At 50.4% G+C, this 18,579-nt stretch overlaps 4 protein-coding genes and 1 non-coding gene across 5 annotated transcripts; 3 read left to right on the top strand and 2 right to left on the bottom strand.

Moving 5' to 3' along the window:
• Positions 1-775: 775 nt before the first annotated feature.
• Positions 776-4,302, bottom strand: VFPPC_04746 (structural maintenance of chromosomes 5 smc5; the record flags this gene model as incomplete). The annotated part of the gene is made up of 4 exons (XM_018284046.1): positions 776-1,145; positions 1,207-1,942; positions 1,995-2,067; positions 2,122-4,302. 4 exons carry the CDS (start codon positions 4,300-4,302, stop codon positions 776-778), a joined length of 3,360 nt encoding a protein of 1,119 aa, XP_018145366.1.
• A 568-nt stretch (positions 4,303-4,870) lies between these two features.
• Positions 4,871-4,952, bottom strand: VFPPC_17265. Its single transcript has one exon. It is a non-coding gene; the product is annotated as a tRNA-Gly (tRNA).
• Positions 4,953-6,051: 1,099 nt separating this feature from the next.
• On the top strand, positions 6,052-6,777 carry VFPPC_15835 (hypothetical protein; the record flags this gene model as incomplete). The annotated part of the gene is made up of 3 exons (XM_018293588.1): positions 6,052-6,231; positions 6,287-6,403; positions 6,445-6,777. 3 exons carry the CDS (start codon positions 6,052-6,054, stop codon positions 6,775-6,777), a joined length of 630 nt encoding a protein of 209 aa, XP_018145365.1.
• An 846-nt stretch (positions 6,778-7,623) lies between these two features.
• Positions 7,624-11,459, top strand: VFPPC_04745 (CAMK/CAMKL/GIN4 protein kinase; the record flags this gene model as incomplete). The annotated part of the gene is made up of 5 exons (XM_018284045.1): positions 7,624-8,249; positions 8,310-9,032; positions 9,108-10,816; positions 10,881-11,180; positions 11,239-11,459. 5 exons carry the CDS (start codon positions 7,624-7,626, stop codon positions 11,457-11,459), a joined length of 3,579 nt encoding a protein of 1,192 aa, XP_018145364.1.
• Positions 11,460-14,140: 2,681 nt separating this feature from the next.
• On the top strand, positions 14,141-16,192 carry VFPPC_15834 (malate synthase; the record flags this gene model as incomplete). The annotated part of the gene is made up of 4 exons (XM_018293587.1): positions 14,141-14,501; positions 14,713-15,691; positions 15,743-15,973; positions 16,135-16,192. 4 exons carry the CDS (start codon positions 14,141-14,143, stop codon positions 16,190-16,192), a joined length of 1,629 nt encoding a protein of 542 aa, XP_018145362.1.
• Positions 16,193-18,579: the final 2,387 nt, after the last annotated feature.

Here is an 18,579-nt window from a genome sequence, read left to right as displayed (position 1 = left end):
GGCTTGATTTTACCTACAATTATTCTACCAGGGGCACCACTCAGTCCGAGTATTAATGATGCGGACTAGTAACCCTCACTAAATGTCAATGTCTAAATCATATTGATCACAGGAATATTCTGTCGCTCTTGGGCCTTATTGTTTCCCATTTTTTCTCCTTTTCATGTACTGGCTATGTACCACTCTATATCTTTCTTGTTCAAACCACAATGCTACGGCACCCACGTGATTCTTGTTGGTTACCCTTAATGGGAGACGAGATGGGGGGGAGACAGGCGGGGCTATTTGCAGTGGAACGTCTTGGATTGATTTTGGCTTGCTGGGCTCAGGCTCAGAATCATGGGTCACTTGGTAGGGGTTGCAGTTCAGTATTGTGGGGGTTGTTTTGTGGTTTTATACGATGATATGAGTTGCTCAGGATGATGAATTGAGTCTATTTCTGAAGAATGTCCACTTGTGCTGTGTTTTATGTTGGTCATATGTAAGCGTTTGATGACTAGTGTTGCTAACTACAAACGTCTTGCCAGTCGCACCCGTTGTCGAAGATCAGAATGTCAATACTTATATATGAGATACCGACAACGCTGATCCCATAGTGTTCGTCTAGATCTCACGCCATTACAGCAAAATATGTAAAGGGAGTAATGACAGGTCCAATCAGGTCCCTTAGCAAAAAGGTATATTAGTCTATCCCCACGCTATATAAGAGATACATCGACCTTATCATCATTCATTATTCATACCATCCTGAATGAACGCCGTTTCCCAGACCCAATCACCCAGCAGCCATCAACCGCTTCTGAATCTTCAAACATCTCGTAAAGTCAACCTTTCTCCCCTCCTTGGGCATATGCTCCCCACTTGCTATGCACAACACCCTCATCTTGGGATCATACCGCAGCCCAGTGAGCAGCTTAGGCGTGATCAAGAAATACTGGCTCGTGTGTTCGCGACATGCAATTTCCACCATTCGTTCGTGAACCATGCGTTCGTTGCGAGGATCCATACCTTGGTTGATCTCGTCGACGACGCGGAAGGGTGATTGGGCTAGAGATTGGAGGGCCATGAGGTAGAAGATGGTTGAGACGGCTCGTTCGCCGCCGGATTGACGATGGGCAGTGAGTTGTTGGAGGGCTTCGTTTTCGCTGGTGGGACGCATGTTAGCTATGATTGTAAATTGTACGTGGATGTTCCGTGGCTACTTACCGAAACTTGACCATTATGTCCAGAGCCCACTGGGAAAAGTCCTCCTCTTTGTGGACGCGAACCTCACCGGCGCAGCTTATCTGCTCGAAATTGTAGGCAAATGCGTCGTTGATTTGCGACACGAGCTCTTCCAGCTTGGGCTCCCATTTATTCATTAGACTGGCAAGATGGGTGTTGAGCTCCTCGAGTTTATCGTTGGCTCCCTCCATCTTTCGCTTCAGTCTGGAAATCTCCTCTGCGCGTCGCTCGAATTCTCGAATGACATTTGGGTTGGCCGCGTGTATGAGCTCTAGCTTGGCTTCCTCGGCTGCAACTTCCATTTCAATTTCATGCGGTGTCTTGCCCTCGGCAAGTTCGGTGAAGAGGTCGCGTTTGCTCTGATCCCTGGCGAGAAGATCCTTGACATCCTCGCCTAATCGACGTCCAATATCTTTGGTGCGGTTCGTCTCCTCGGTGGCTATTTGGACATTTCGTCTCTCCTCTTCAAGCTGCGCCATGATACTAGCATTGCGGTCCTTGAGGCCTTGAATGTCTGAATTGGCTTCAATAAGCCAGATTTTAGCCTCGACCAAGGCTAACTGCGCTTCGCGCATTTTGTCCGTGAGTTTCTTGTGCTTGATGACGAGCTTTGCCCGCTTCAGAACCGCATTGTCCCATTCATACTGAATGTCCTGCATGCGTTTCCTGGCGTCTCTCAAGGCCTCTTCGTGCATGGCTTTTTGGCGTTCTTCGGATTCTACCTCTTGTTAGGGTCGAATTCATATCGTGGCGTTTCATCAACAACATACCAATTTTGACAGGCAGAGATTGCCACTTTTGGAACTCCTTCTGCAGCGCGCTCTTCTCGGCTCGCAACGTATCCTGGGTATGAAATTAGCGGCAGCCTTACAGGAGGATACAAAACGTTATACATACGATCTTCTCGGCAATTTCACTCTTCTGCTCTTCAATGGCATTGATTTTGGCTTGAAGCTTTGTATGCTCTTCTTTTAGCGCAGATCTCTCATCGTTCGCCTCCTTTAGTTGCTTCTCCAGTTCTCTCTTCTCCTGCGCATCAACGGGCTGAGATGTCCAGAATCGTCCCTTCTGAATATTTTTGGTAATAGTCGTCATGGCGTTGGGTCCGTATTCCCTACGACGGCGGATTGTGAACGTTTGCCTTCCAGCAGCCCATTGGTTGACTCTGTTATCTTTGATTAGTCGATCGTACGCTTGATCATTGTGATCTCTGAGGGCTACGCCGGACTGGTGCAGCCGCTTTTCAGAGCATAGCATGGCTAGAACAGGCTCTGGTCCTTCCAAGTAGTTAATTGCAAATCCATCCAAGCCTAGTTCTGCGGCTTCAGCAGCGTTAATAGGAGGCTTGAAGGCGGACAAGGGGCTTGAGCAGGTTCGGACCACAACGGACAAGCTCATCTCTCGATACAGCTGGTCAGTAAGCTTTTTGTAGTCATTTTTGGTTTGCGCGGTGAAACAAGTCAGATCATCGACTTGAAGAAGACTTTGGACGTGGTCCGAGTATCGCTCGTCCTTGACGGAACAACTGATCATTGGCGGTCCAAATACTTCCTTTTCGAATCGAGATTGGTTGTTTTGTATCCAATCCCAACCATTTGCCAACTCGGGAAAGTGCTTGCGCATGAATGACATTTGCTGTCCCTGTTGCGTGTCGAAAGCCTCGATCTCCTCGTTTAGTCTGCGAATATTGGCTACGTGAGGCCTGACCTGCTCCTTGAGTGTCTCCATGTTTGTGGAGATTTGGCGCTGCTCGGCCTCCATATCTCTTTTGTTGTGTTCCTCAGCACGAATTTTCTGGTTCCAATCTGTGGCATTGAATTCGACAGGTCGGTTTCTGAGGTCAGCTTGGAACGCAGTGATTTTCGACCGTGAAGCTGCCAGCTCTTTCTTTTTTGACTCAAATCCCTTGCGCTCGGCTTCTAACCTGCTGTCCATTTCTCCAACCAGCTCCGCCGCGCCGATAATATCACGGGCAATACCCAGGGTGGCATGATCAACATCCTTCACGGCCTTCTCTCTGGGTGGTATTGCAGCTTGTACTTGCTGAGCGTACTCTTGTTTCTGGTTAACAGCTTCCAGCGATGGTCCACTTTCGCTTTCCAGTCGCCTTAGAGTTCGTTCTGCCTCCTTTTTCCGATCTCTCGCCTTACTATGGTTCTCTCGTGCTTCTGAATACCTGGCCAAAATCAAGGCTGACTGGAGGTTCTCCACCTTATCCTGAATTTCCTCTCTTTCGCGGATTCTATCCACATCTGCTTGTAGGCCCTGTTGGCGATTTTCCAAAGTCTTCAAAGCATCAGAATCGGTGTGAACGGCTTCGGCCAGCTCTTTCTTTTCCTTGTGCAATTCCTGCAGTTGACCCTGCCAGAGGAGCATTTCCTCTGGTGCCGCAGCACGAAGAGTCTCATGCAGTAGATCTATAGGCGTGCAGGCTGCAAACTCGACAACTCGATCTTGGGGTAGAAACTGGCACAGGTTGTCAACTTGTATCTTCAAGGACTTCATCAGCTCTTGAATCTTCTTGTGGCTTGTCTCTTTTCCATTTAACCACCATTTTTGGCTGTTTTGCTCGCGGCGGATTTGCACCTTGATGACATAGTTGCTTCGGTCCCTTGGCTTCTTCTGAAGTTCGATTTCGATTGTTGCCGTATCCTTGCCATGTTTGACAAACTCCTTGACAGACCCTGCTCGGCCCAGATGCTTTGGGCTATAGCCTAGTCCCAGACAAATAGCGCAGACGAGTGAACTTTTGCCAGTGCCATTGGGACCAATAACCATGTTCAGATGCGGCCCCGGGAAGAACTCTGCCTTTTCGTAGGTGACAAAATTCTGGACTGTAACACGCACAATGGCACCAGGCTGAAAATCTTGCATAATGTCGCCATTCAGTGTGCCATTTACCCGTCTTGTATGTGTCGTTGAGGGGCCAGTATCTCCTTCGGTCTCAGATTCAGAATCAAGTCGTCTTCGCTTCGAGGAGTCCGAGGCTTGCGAGCCAACGCCATTTCGTCCATCATCGCTGTCATCCGCGTCTTCCGTTTCGGAGCGCCTACGGCGACGTGACGAAAGGCGTGGCATGACGCCTTTGAGGTATGAAGGTCGTTGCTGCTCAGTTGGATTCTATGGATGTTGTATTGCAGGCTGGTGAAATGCCACCATGGCAGCAGATTGACATATTCGCATGGGCCAGAAACGCGACAGGACGCGTTAATTCACCCCCACCAGTGACGAGGGAAGTGGGGCTAGCGCCAGGCACATTTTGGTTTCCCACGACTCTATGTTGGAGCTCTCGACATCCTGATAGAGCAATCAGGGTAGAATATTGTCTCGACCATGGCGTACATGAATAGAAATGCGTGGGAATCGACTAAATATTACCTATACACAGTTCTTGGGGGTTTGTGACTCAATGCACAATTAAAAAGACAGGGGAAAGGGGCATCTTGACACCTGATCGATTGGGTATCAGAATGAACCCTGGAAGTGTCACTGATTCACTGGTCAAGGAGCTGACAATTTGAGACGCTCATGGTCTCCAATCCCAAGTTTGCCAGTAGTTTGATATTCCCTGTATTATTTCTTACTGGCAGACAAAAAATGCAGTCCGCATCCAAATGGCATGGAAGGATAAAGGACAAAAAAGAAATGCGTAATCTGGGAATCGAACCCAGGGCTCCCCGACGTTGCTCGGATGGCAACGGAGAATTTTACCACTAAACCAATTACGCTGGTTCTTGTTGAAGACCACTGATACAATTAATACTTATGAAGGTAAAGGACAGAATTTCTAATAGCAATCCACGTTGCCACCAATGTCTCATTGCATATGTATTGAGATGGAACTGGAGCTTGCAAAGGCCGGATTTTGTAATGCTCTCTTCCGATGATATATTGCTAGTTCTTACCTAGTGATTTGATCCTACCCTGCTATTCCATAAGGGCCGGGCAGGAGGTTTCAAATTATGGCCATTTTGGTCGAGGGCTGTTCAAGCACAGCTTTACGACACCACCAACTCAGGACAGTCAAGGTCGCATACCGCACGACATGCGGGATTGAGCGGCTGTGGTGGCAAATACTGGGAAATGCAGGGACTACAATACAAATTCGATCCACCAAGAAAATAGTTGCGTCAATGATGCATCGTAGTGCAAAGATTTGAGCCGAATTCAAGGAGCTTGACCATAGGGTAGCGTGCACTTGAGACAGTTGAGGTGGGAAAACCCTGATGTGGCCGCCTACTCTGTCTCTACCAATACGCGTGATAGCGAAGAGATTGCATCAGAGGCGCTGGGGGGCAAAAATAGATACGGCATGGAATGAAGTCTGGAGTTGCGCAAATCAGGCCAAGAGCTTCGACGACGCTACGATTGGTGAGGATGGTGAACATACGTGCATCAAACTGCAACCTGGTGAGACCACGAGCTTGATTGGCAGCATTTGATTGTCGATTCTTAGACAGCAAGAACAAGTGCTTCCATTTGCGGAAGCCGTGATCCTTTTTGGAACAATTTTAGCCGAACCACCCCAAAGCACCTTCGCACTGTGACTCAATGAGTGTCCAATGAAGAAGGTCCAGCTCCAGGTTTGATCTTGATTGAGGTCCTGGGTCCATGTCGACAACAGAGTGCAGAGCATTGAACGATGGTTGGCTCGTGTGAGGTGAAGGGTGGGATGCATGCTTAGTCATGCACCCATCTTCACCAACATCATCCCATCCATCCCTTGAATTCCAGTCGCCAGATTGCTGTCGACATGTAACCTCTCCGCACGCCAAACACATCCCATTGAGGGTTAGCTTCATTGCTGTCGAAATACGATGACCCGTCATGGTAGCCAAGTGGCGATATTATTTTTGGCACTGCATTGTTGACCGGCAGATGGGAGTAAACAAAATATACTTCCAAAAACAAACGAAGTCATCGGCAGGCCTTGAGTGGCTTTTTGGCAAGGGATTGATTCCTCGGTACCCGTGTTTGCGGCTTAACTTCCCGTCATTTGCTGGACTTGCTTCCTGCCTCATGCCTTCATTGGAATCTTTTTATTATACTTTTCGAGGATTAGAGGAAATTAGATGCCGCGTCGTGGGCCTATGTGAAGTTCCTGGCTTGGTCCGGCGGGGGCGGGCATTTGGCCAACTCCACCAGAATGCAGGTACCAAAGGATAATGATGCTGGTTCAGCTGCAGCACATTTTTGGGTAAGATTATTCCATCTACATAGCATGGAACATCGATCGATTCGATGGCTGGCTGGCAGGCAGGCAATGTCGTGATTGCGAAAGTGGTGTGCAGAAGAAGCTCACTGCATCTAAAGATGGCATTGGGGGTTGCGCCGCGTCAACTGTGCAAATGGGCATGCAGACTGTCGCTCATGTCTCCTTTGATTCGCATGGTAACATTGATATACTGTTTCCTCCGTGTCTCCAACAGTCGCCACAAAGCTGAGAACACAGCGGATTGTATACGGGTATTTTACGAGCGGTTCAAAGTCAAGTGGTCGGGCAGACAAAGTTCCATTTGTCAGATTTGGAGACTGGAATGCGTCGGGAGATGATCGTGACACCCAATATCTGGGTCCACGCATCCATTTTCCTCATGTTTTCTCTCTTCCACCAGAGCAGACATCATTGGCCTAGTATGGTTAAGAGTGTCTCGGGCACGACATCGATCAAGTCGAGAGCTTTCAATGTTCCCCACCTTTCCAGTGCTGGCAGCTGGCAGCTAGCACTGGCAGTTGACAGTTGGCAGCCAGCCATGTACTTGGTGCATCCATCCACAAGATGCCAGTCGCTTGGTCCAGTCTCAGTGAGTTCCAGTCAAGTGCCCATCTCCCTTGCGCCAGACTTCATGTTTGGTCCAAAACACCAGCCGCCACTTGCTCAAAGTAAACATTGCATTCCAGATTGCACGTCGGTCCAAACGATTGTGCGTGCGTGCTTCAACCCACGTTGACGCTTCCACTATCTGCCCATGACCCGAACACTGTCACATTCTTGGTTTCCCGTATCGTACGTACTCTGCTTCGTCTTTTCCCTTTTCTGCTTCTCCCGCCTCCTCCAACCAGACGACACTTGTGTTTTCACTTCTCTTGATTTTTCTTCCTTTCTTTCCTGTCGTGTGCGTCACCGACATTTCACCATTTGCCCTTGTCGAATTGTTCTGGTTGCTTCCGGCCACCTTCACATCGCGTCGTCCCATCGTATAAACTCGATTCTCTCTCCATCTATTATTAGCCCGCCATTCAGTACACACGCAACGCGGACAGAAACAACGTCTGCGGGAGCACTATACACGACAAACGCGACGACGACGAGGAGCGAGGACGAGCGATCAACTCCAGACTCAAAGTAGCTAAACCGAAATATTATGTGCTAATTCCTACAACATCACCTACACCATTATGGCGGATGCAATGGTTGCTAGGGTTCGCTCGCCTCTGGCTGAGACTACGAACCGAATGAACTCTCCGTTCCCTCCTCTGGAGCAACAGATACACAAGCCACGATATGATCAATCCGACGCGGCACATTCTCAACACAATCCACCTACACCTCATGCAAGACCAGAAAGCCGTCAGGCTGCGGTTGCACCGCCAAACATCACTCTCAACACTCAGATGTCTGGCGTTATACACCATCCGCAACCCGCTGAGGACAGCAAGCGCATGTCTCAAGCCTCATATGCCTCAACCTCGAGTAGTCGAAGCAAGAAGAATTACAAGACTCACATTGGACCATGGCAACTTGGGCGAACACTCGGAAAAGGGTCGTCAGCCCGTGTGCGCCTATGCAGACACAACATCACGAACCAACTTGCGGCCGTCAAAATTGTCAATAGAAGGATGGCCTATCTTGTCCAAGACAGCTCCATGGCTGCTCTAAGCAAGTGGGACAGCAGCCTTCCTGAGCAAATCAATGGAGAGATGCGTGTCCCAATGGCAATTGAGCGCGAAGTGGCTATTCTGAAACTCATCGAACATCCTAATATCATGAAGCTGTACGACATATGGGAGAATCGCTCTGAAATGTGAGTTTCCAATAACCCGTCCCGCCTGGATTTGCCCAACACTTACTGAACTCACAAAAGCTATCTCATCCTCGAATACATTGACCAAGGCGACCTCTTTACCTTTATCAACTCCAGAGGAAGACTACCCGAAGAACTCGCCATCTGCTTCTTCCGGCAGATGATGAGCGCTATTTCATACTGTCATTCCTTCAATGTGTGCCACCGTGATCTGAAACCGGAAAACATTCTCATCACTGCAGACTACCAGATCAAGATTGCAGACTTTGGCATGGCTGCTCTACATCAGACCGCTACACATCAATTGGCTACAGCTTGCGGCAGTCCGCATTATGCCGCCCCCGAATTACTCAAAAATAAGCAGTATCGTGGAGACCAGGCTGATATTTGGAGCATGGGTGTTATCCTCTATGCTATGCTCTCCGCCACCTTACCATTTGACGACCCTGACTTGCGTGCGATGATGAACAAGACAAAGAAGGGACACTATGAGATGCCCAAGTTTCTTAGTCCCGAAGCTGAGGACTTGATTCGCCGGATGCTCCAGGTGAACCCGGATCGTCGAATCACCATGAAGGGCATCTGGAGGCACCCTTTGGTTCAGAAGTACAGCTACCTCGACGAGTTTGGAGACAACACTGCTCAATTGCCGGACACTCGGAGGGGGTTCCAGTATACACCAGTAGCCCGAGCCGACATCGATCCTCAGCTGCTTCGACAGCTTCGGTCCATGTGGCACATGTTCAGTGAGCATGATCTAGCTCTTAAGCTTACACGCGAAGAGTAAGTTACTCGTGGCGCTCCCATCACCACTCCAATGAACTATTCTACAAGTACACATCTAACATGATTAACTAGGGCCAATGACCAGAAAGCCTTTTATTGGTTGCTGTATAACTATCGGAACAAGCAGCTGGAGGACTTCAAGCCTGAACTGGCCCACTCCATGAGCGACTACCACCACCTCAAGCCAGCCATCTGGAAGAAACGTATTTCGACCTGTCAGTTCGAGAAGCCCAGAGCCAATGGACACGGGCGCTCTATTTCGCGCTTCACTGTCATCTCGAATGCCGCCGAAACGGAGAATGGAAGTTATGACCCCTATCGCAGCAGTCGCCTGCCGCAGCGTTGTGACTCCCAAGTCAGCCAAGCAAAGATTGTCATACATCGTGACGGCCAGGTTGTCACCTCAACTGCAGCCGGGCAAGGGCAAGCTAATAGGACGCGCAGCGGCTCCAATGCCCGCCGCATGCGAGCAAACTCGACAAGAGGCTCTCTTACAAGCAGACCACAATCTTCACGCGGATCGCTAGCCTCACTCCAAAGCAGCCGCCAAGGAACCCCCCAGATACGAGTGCCTAGTCTTCGTCATAAGCGTGGCGTAGACTTCTCGCACGTTCGTAAGCGGTCGAATTCTGCTGGACCTGGTCCGCGAGCTGCTAATCGCAAGTCCGTATCTGGCAATATGACTGGCATTGGGACTCCTCAACGGGCGTCGGCACCAGCTGCTAGATCCCCAAGTCCAGAAATGTCCAGGACAGCTGGTGGTACATATCCCAAGGCAATGGGCGGCCCCGCGGACCGCTATTCCAAACAGAGTGGTGCTTCTATGATCTTTCATGAGGAGCTGCGCAAATTTAGCAACACTTGTGCCAAGGATTGCGATGAAGCATTCAAGAGCTCCCTGGTTGTTTACGACTCAGAATGCGACTCCTCTACCACTGATGGGGATCGCAGATACCGAGAATCTAATCCCTTCTCCATTTCGTTGGAAAGCCCAACGACGACTATTTCTCCAGCCACGGAAGTATCGAGTGCCTCCTGGCACAGTCGACCTTTGCCCCCACTGCCCAAAGATGCTAGCATGCAAAGTCGTGTCACCGCATCTTGCAAGGCTGACGTGCAGCCAACTTCGCCAGATGGAGACGATGATATGGATACCTGTATGGAAGAAGCCAGCAGGGTTGCAGTCCTTCCTCCCAGGCAGGTTGACCGTCGCATTGTCTCAGCTCCTGCTCACAGCCAGGCTAATAGAAAGTTGTCCACGCTGCCTTCGATCAATGAAAATGCTGGGCTGCATGGCGATGGAACTCGCATTGTATCTGCTCCACCACACAGCCCAATGAGACGGGCAAATGAAAAGAACCGTAGTATGGAATATCTTAGCAAGGTTGAGAATACTATCCGGGTCGTCAACTCACCTCTCTTGGGAGGCACTCCAAAGTTTTCGAGCGCAGTTGATGACCAAAAGAGGGCCAGATCCAAAGACGAAAGTCTCGCACACCCTCTTCAGCAGCAGGTTGTATACGATACCGAGGAGTACGATGACCACATCTACGATGCAGAAACAGCTCCCAAGAAGAAGAAGACGTCTTGGTTCAAGCGAGCATCCCGCGCCGATTCCACCACAGCTCCTGGCAGCAGGGAAGCGCGTAGGGCAAGCACCTCGGCAGATTCCAAGCAACCTGGCTCCGAGGAGGACTTTGGGGAGCAGGGGAAAAAGAGGAACTTTTCTTTCCCATTCTGGAAGAGTAACAAAGGCAAGGATTCTGGCATGAGCATTGAAGGTAGAGACAAAAGAAACTCAAAGATGTGTATTGGACTTGGGATAGAAGCTAACCACTGGTGCAGGTTTACATGATGTGCCTGAAAACCATGGAATGGGTAATCACACAGTTGCGAGCAAACGACGATCCGGCATGGCTCCGTCGAGCTCAGGCAGCGCTCGCAACGTTGAAGTCAAGCAGAATTGGCTTACGCGCTTGTTCCGCGTCAAACCAGCTACCAGCTACCTTTGCATGACCCTGTCCAGCAAACGAGCTCGTCAGGAGGTTGTAATTTTGCTGCGAGAATGGCGTCGTTACGGCATGAGGGGCATCCAGGTTGACAAGCAGCGCAACATTGTTTTTGGAAGACTCGGAGCTAAGAACTGTATGTTTTCATTGGGCACTGACGCTTTGATGAAATGTGAGACTAATGGATGCGACAGATCTGAATTTGAAGGAAGTTGAATTTGCTGCGGAGATTATGACGGTAATTGAACACGGCAGGAAGCAGCCACTTTGCATTGTGCGATTTACTCAAGAACGCGGGGCGGCCAGCAGTTTCCACCGCATTGTCGACACGATGAAGATTATGTTTGAAAGCCGACATTTGCTGGTTACTGACAAGACCAAGCGAAAGATGATGATCAACACGCTGAATTCATAAAGGCGGCATGAAAGAGTGTTGGCAACGTATAATATTGACAAGAAAATAATAACCATCGATATCCAACCTGCATTAAAAGACGAGAGGATTTTGTTGACGGAGACGGGGACCTAGAGTTTTTGCAAAGAAGCCGCCGACAAAACAATATTTGAAGTATGGCGAACAAGTGTCTAGCTTGATTGGATTTGTAATTTCCCTTTTGTTTTGGCTCTTTGGTCGGACACTTTGTCTTTTCATTCATTAGTCCGTTTTTGGTTTTGTTAGGGAAGGCGTTTGGATTAGGGACTGAGTGAATTTCAAGGGGGACGGCACAGTGGCCAGCACGGCAGATTATAAATATAGCTTTTGAGAGTCGATTTCAAGGTGGGAGGTGGTGTAACCACGAGGGACTATTTTGGCATGGTTGAATGAGGGTTTGCCGAAGAGGGAGAGTTTGTTAGAAGGGTATGTAATTAGGTCATTGGCATTGCTTCAGCTGAAGTGTATTTTTTATGTCAGTCTGAATGAACAAGTATAAACAAACATATGAGTGTCGTGGCCTGGAGGTGTGGCCTGGAGGTGTGGTGTTCATGTGAGGTGTTATTGCCCATTTCATGCCTGGCATGATGAATATTGGAAGTCACTATGAGCAGGAATGCTGATGTCAATGGTTGCCATTGTGTAAATCAGCATTGTTGGCGACAAGTTCGGTTGGACAATGATGAGCTGTGTACAACAGCGATGAGGAGCAACCAACTGTATAAGCAGCTTAACCAACAAAACCACACTTGCAATGGGCATATCACATCAAATCATACCATCCATCTGCAAGTATTGCACAGCACAGCATGGCACAGCTGCATCTAACCTCGGACGTCCACATACATGTAATGTATCCAAGGCCAGGCCAGGCCAACGCCGGAAAGACTCGGGGCATTCCGGCACACAACCACACAGCGTTCGATGCTTGTGGACATTGTGGGGCCGGAGCGCCATGCAGAGCCTCGGCTTATCGGTCGGTCGTGGGGATGGTTACCCTTTTGGATCGTGGGACTGAAACGGCCGGTCTGGATTGGTTCGTCCAGCCATCGTGGGGATGATGGTAAGCCGAAGTTGACGTTGGTGGACAATGAATGTATGCCATGGCAATGCGTCATTGTCAAGTCACGAATGGCAGAGGCAAGTGGTTTCGCGGAATTGTGGGCTGGCCGAGGTGTTGAGGAAGTGCCGTGGTTGTTCCTGCCAGACAGCATTTTCTGGTTGTGGTGCTTGATAAAGATGATTTGAGCGGTGGAGAAAATGGAAAAAAATTTAAAGGATATCAGCGGAGGTAGATAAAGAAATGAGCAGGCTGGTGAGGATGAATTGATGTCAGGGCTCTGGATCAGGCCGTTTGCGAGCGAGGCATTGCGCAGAGATGCTCGGCAGGGCCCGTTGGATCATGGCCGGTTGTCGACGCCCGCCGCCGGCCGTCAGTGCAGTTGCATTTACCGCCAGAGAGTGAGAGCTGGTTACAGTGCTCCGTGCAGCGCTGTCATAGTGTGTTTCAGCGGCCAATGGCCTGTTGCCGACGGTGCTTGAGCCGAGACTGGGCCATTACTGGGCCATTACTGGGCTGGTAGGTGCTGCGCTACCCCGCGTTGGCTCCGATGACGCCCTGCATTAAAATGTACAGGATATCAAGTTGCTTGTAACGCGGCTTAATTTACGTGTGGGGATGCTGGTAAACACGCCAAAGTGTACTTTTGTCAGTTACGCCGCTACATGTGCCACCTGCAAGCTTCATGTATCCCCACCAACTTGGACACTGAGCCGTCCAGCCTCCCACCTCCCACATCGCAAATAGCCCAAGTCGAAGCTATCAAGCCAGCCAAACAGGTAGCACTCACTCGATTTTGGGTTCTAATTTACTTAAGTACGTACATTGTAGTCTCATACGGATGGCAATTCGCCTCTGAACCAATTTATCTCCGTCCATCCGAGCGCAGACCGATGGCTGCCGAGAAACGGAGGCCATCGTGAACCAGACCAACCAGACCAGGGTGAATGCGTCTGGTAGCTTCAAATGAATAAAGCTGGCCAGACCTAACCGGTCTATCAATGGGGGCGACCTTTTGCTACATATAATAAAGACGGGTGTGGTACATTACGTAGCTTCTTTTTCTTTTTTACTCTTCTATTCCCGCTTCACCTTGCCAAGTGACATCTTGCATTGACGGTTGCCGAGCGTACTCACCGATCTAACAAACTCATCAACTTGATACACACAAAGCTACGTTTTAACCAATTGATCAATTCCGCTACCAGGTGGGTTCGACTCCAAAATCCAATACTTGCTCCTTGCTCCTTGCTTGCCGCTGCCAACCTACTCCTTTGGGTGGCAGAGCGCTCGGGTATGTCCAAACAACTAGCTCATGACGTTGACACGTGAAAGCTCTCAGATTCCGGAACCGCGCCTCCAAAAGCTGTGACGAAACCACGGATACCACTCTTCTATTTCCAGCCAACCCGGCAATTCTCGCCTACCACCAACCACTCTTCCCTTTTTTTTTATTCAACTCTTCTCTCATCTCACATCCCTTGACAAGTGGACGACTGAAACTCCTCGTCAAGCAGAGTTTCTACAATCCATCTTGAAGCTCCGCTCAGCCGGCTCAAACCACCACCCACCACATCTTCGGTCTCACAACTCACACAACACAATGGCTGCCACCGACACCATCCTCCAGGGCGTCTCCGTCAACGGCAAAGTTGACGAGATTCACCGCAAGATCCTGACGCCCCAGGCCCTTGCCTTCCTTGCCCTTTTGCACCGCTCCTTCAACGCCACCCGCAAGCAGCTGCTGGAGCGTCGCAAGATCCGCCAGGCCGAGATTGACCGCGGCGTCTTGCCCGACTTCTTGCCCGAGACGAAGCACATTCGTGAGAATGCTACTTGGAAGGGAGCGCCGCCTGCTCCTGGACTGGTGGATCGTCGGGTTGAGATTACGGGGCCGACGGACAGGAAGATGGTTGTGAATGCGTTGAATGCTGAAGTTTATACGTATATGGCTGATTTTGAGGGTAAGTTTTCTTTAACCCAGTTTTCACACTTTGACCTGGATCTTTTCATTTTCCCGTCTTCTGAATTCAATTGCACATCTGGCGGTTGGCAAATGTTGCTGCTTCCGGCTTATACACCATTCCCTCGGTAATGTGAAGCCACAGCCGAACCAGATGCCGAGATATAATCAATCCCACGATAAGTGAAGTGAACCGATACTAACAACAACAGACTCCAGCGCCCCTACCTGGGAAAACATGATCAACGGCCAAGTCAACCTGTACGACGCCAACCGTCGGCAGGTCGACTTCAAGCAAGGCCAAAAGGAGTACAAGCTCCGCACCGACAAGAAGCTTCCCACGCTCATCGTCCGCCCGCGAGGCTGGCACCTCGACGAGAAGCACGTCACCGTCGACGGCGAGCCCATCTCCGGCGGCCTCTTCGACTTTGGCCTGTACTTCTTCCACAACGCCTACGAGCTGCAGCGCCGCGGCTACGGCCCTTACTTCTACCTCCCCAAGATGGAGAGCCACCTCGAGGCGCGTCTGTGGAACGACGTCTTCAACCTCGCCCAGGACTACATCGGCATGCCGCGCGGCACCATCCGCGGCACCGTGCTCATCGAGACCATCCTCGCCGCCTTTGAGATGGACGAGATCATCTACGAGCTGCGCGACCACAGCTCCGGCCTCAACTGCGGCCGCTGGGACTACATCTTCAGCACCATCAAGAAGTTCCGCCAGAACCCCAACTTTGTGCTCCCCGACCGCTCCTGCGTCACCATGACGGTCCCCTTCATGGACGCCTACGTGAAGCTGCTCATCCAGACGTGCCACAAGCGCGGCGTCCACGCCATGGGCGGCATGGCCGCCCAGATCCCCATCAAGGACGACAAGCAGGCCAACGACAAGGCCATGGAGAATGTGCGCGCCGACAAGCTGCGTGAGGTGCGGGCCGGCCACGACGGCACCTGGGTTGCTCACCCTGCGCTGGCGAGCATCGCTACTGAAATCTTCAACAAGCACATGCCTACGCCTAATCAGCTGTTTGTGCGGAGGGAGGATGTTCAGATTGGTCAGAATGACTTGCTGAATATGAATGTCCCCGGTAGCATTACCGAGGAAGGTATCAGGAAGAACCTCAACATTGGGCTGGGCTACATGGAGGCCTGGATCCGTGGAGTGGGATGCGTCCCCATCAACTACCTCATGTAAGCTCACCAACATCTACGGATGAGGTAACACAGACTAACAATGTACAGGGAGGACGCTGCCACCGCTGAAGTCTCCCGCTCCCAGCTCTGGCAATGGGTCAAGCACGGCGTCTCTACCGCCGAAGGGAAACGCGTCGACAAAGCCTACGCTCTTAAACTCCTCAAAGAGCAGGCCGACCAGTTGGCCTCCAAGGCCCCCAAGAGCAACAAGTTCCACCTTGCTGCTCAATATTTCGCAGGCCAGGTCACTGGTGAGGATTACGCCGATTTCCTAACAACGTAAGTTTATTACCCCTTACATTCATTGCTCATACATCCAATCGAGATATTGCAAAGTGCATTTTACTTTTTACCCTGCGAGATAAATCGTACAGGGTAGTTTACTGCACATGACGCTTGGTCGTCACGTTTCACAATTTGAGGCTAATATCTTGAAACAGGTTGCTCTACAATGAGATTACGCAGGTTGGTGCCCCTAGCCCTGCGTCCAAGTTGTAAAACGATTCAAGGGGAATGAAATGCGAATGTGTGACTCGGCTCGATTTCACTCGGAGGGGCTCAAAGATTTAAGGGTGGGAAGTTATGTATGCTTTTCATCATATGTCGTTTTTGAACAACGAGAATGGCTTTTTGGACTAGTGCCATCCATGACTGAGTATGTATCTGTTGAAAGCATTTTGTACTGTATTATGTTCCATGTTTTGGTGTAGCTGTCCGACGACACAAAATTGGAAACATCATCGACTTTCGTGATTTCCCTCAAAGAGCATTAAAACATCAGTATCGTCATTGATGTACTGTACGGCCTACTGCATCCTATACTGTACTTGTGCCAGAATTCGCTCATGCAAAAGTAGTTTCAACTTTGCCACTTCGTCCCACTTACCCTATGCTTTCACCGAGCATCAAGATTTACAACTCGTTCCCCACAAACCATTGACTCCATGATCAACACCACCAGAAATCAAAGTTGATCGAGTCAAGCCATTCCCTTTCATCCCATCCATCCCATCACACCAAACACTATCGACCCCCATCTCCGCATCACGCTCAGTCCACCTACTCGGGGAAATGAGGAATCGCCACCATTGTCAGTTAGTCTAATATAGGAGACGGATGGCTGATTTGTGGGCTGTTGTTGATGAGGCATCCTGCCCATCTCTGGCCGAGTCCTTAGCCTGTTTGACCAAGCTGTTTGGTACCCATACACTCATCAAGCACAATACACACGCCAATGCTGTTGACTGACTCGAACTTCGTCTGATATCGACCTCCGTTTCACGGGTCTGAACCGGCCCGTGGCCTCTCCGTACTCAACCCCGGAGTGTTCGGCGCACTTACTCGTTTCAACACCTGGACACAGACGCTATCGTTCCTGGACAAGAAAGTTGGTGTTGGCCCATCCCGAGCCAGAGGACCCTTGAGGCAATTAAAGAGAGAGGGTGTTTTTGACCGATGATGGGTTGGAATCGTTGCTTTTCGTCCCTCTCGCTCTGGGGCCGGGTTCCACTGCCCAGAGTTTTCACTCTGGCTTGGACGCGTAACCGTGACCGCTATCCACCCTTCCAATGAATGCTATTCAGCCCATCGGTTTCGGATTCTGAATAGTATGTGCAGAGTTTCCAAGCACGACTGTTTGCAAATGTATTAGTGCATTATGTCAACGGGCGCGCTTGCTCACTCACTGACTGTGTGTAAGTCCTTCCAACAGGCGGCTGGCTACACACCCTCCCGGACCAAAACACATCGCAACTGGTGGTCTGGCAAATCGTGTCAACGATGCGAGTCGAGACAGCCTCCATCTGGATTCATTGAACCATCCCGCCTCCCATCAGCCTCGAACCAACCACAAGACACAGCACGCGAGAATGATCGAGCTTGCGCTAGCGAGACCCTGCGTCCCCAGGCCACCCCCCTTCCCCCCGTCTTGTACTGGAGGTATTTTACTGTATGTGCTCTGAAAAGAGTACATGGTATCTTCCATGGCTCGCACTCCATTCCCCAGTGCCTCGTCCTCAGTACTAACAAGTACAGTACAACCTACCCCAGCGGGGAGACTTCTTGTGACATCCTCTTTGCCTTGGCACGGGTCAGGTCAGCCCTGGACTGATTGACAGGTTGGTGGCTGCGGCGCCGTCGCACGCCTCGCCCGCTAGGCTGCGGCGGAGACACAATTCTGGGCGCAAGCTTCCTAACAGCACAGAAAACGCTGAAGAACGCCGTCGACAATGGTTGGTCTGGACTTGTGCCAAGAGCCTTGAGCCACGAGACCCTACCACGCGGTGAGTGTGCTCAGAGCTCAAAGCCCTACCTAAACCAATGTCTGGCATGTCATGTTGATGGCCTGCCAGATCTGTGCTGCCAAACCGCGTCCCATGCCATGCCGTGCCCTTGTCTTGCTGTTGTCTCGCGGATGAGGCAGAACCAAAAAGGGAAACATGGTCAGAGCCACCATGGCTGTATAAAATTTCCCGATGGTGCACGTTGCAATCAATATACGGAAAATAGAATACACTATCAAAAAGCAAAAATAAAAATGCAAATCACAGGGGAAAAAAAAAAAAGGAAGACGTGGAGTAAAAGGCACAAGGAATGAAACCAAACTGTCCAAGCTTGGGAGGCTGCCAGTGTTTGTCAACAGCAAGCTTGTCGTCCGTTGTTTCTACACTCGCTACTTTTGCTATTACCATACTCGACCATGCTTCCTCTGCCTTGGTCTGGTGCCGCCGCGTTGTCGTTTGACATGAGCTAGGGTGAGAGTGACGAGAGCATGAATGCACTGGTTTCGAGTGGACTTCCAGGCGTGCAAAGCGAGAGGGGGAAGCAACATTCATACACGCACTCGTTACGGACCTTGGAGAGAATCGGGGAACAATAGGAAAAAA

This window comes from Pochonia chlamydosporia, chromosome 3 (assembly GCF_001653235.2).
Source record: "Pochonia chlamydosporia 170 chromosome 3, whole genome shotgun sequence".
In the NCBI taxonomy this organism is placed as follows: Eukaryota; Fungi; Ascomycota; class Sordariomycetes; order Hypocreales; family Clavicipitaceae; genus Pochonia; species Pochonia chlamydosporia.
Note: the sequence above shows the minus strand (reverse complement) of the source record. Positions and strands in the feature narration are given on the sequence as shown.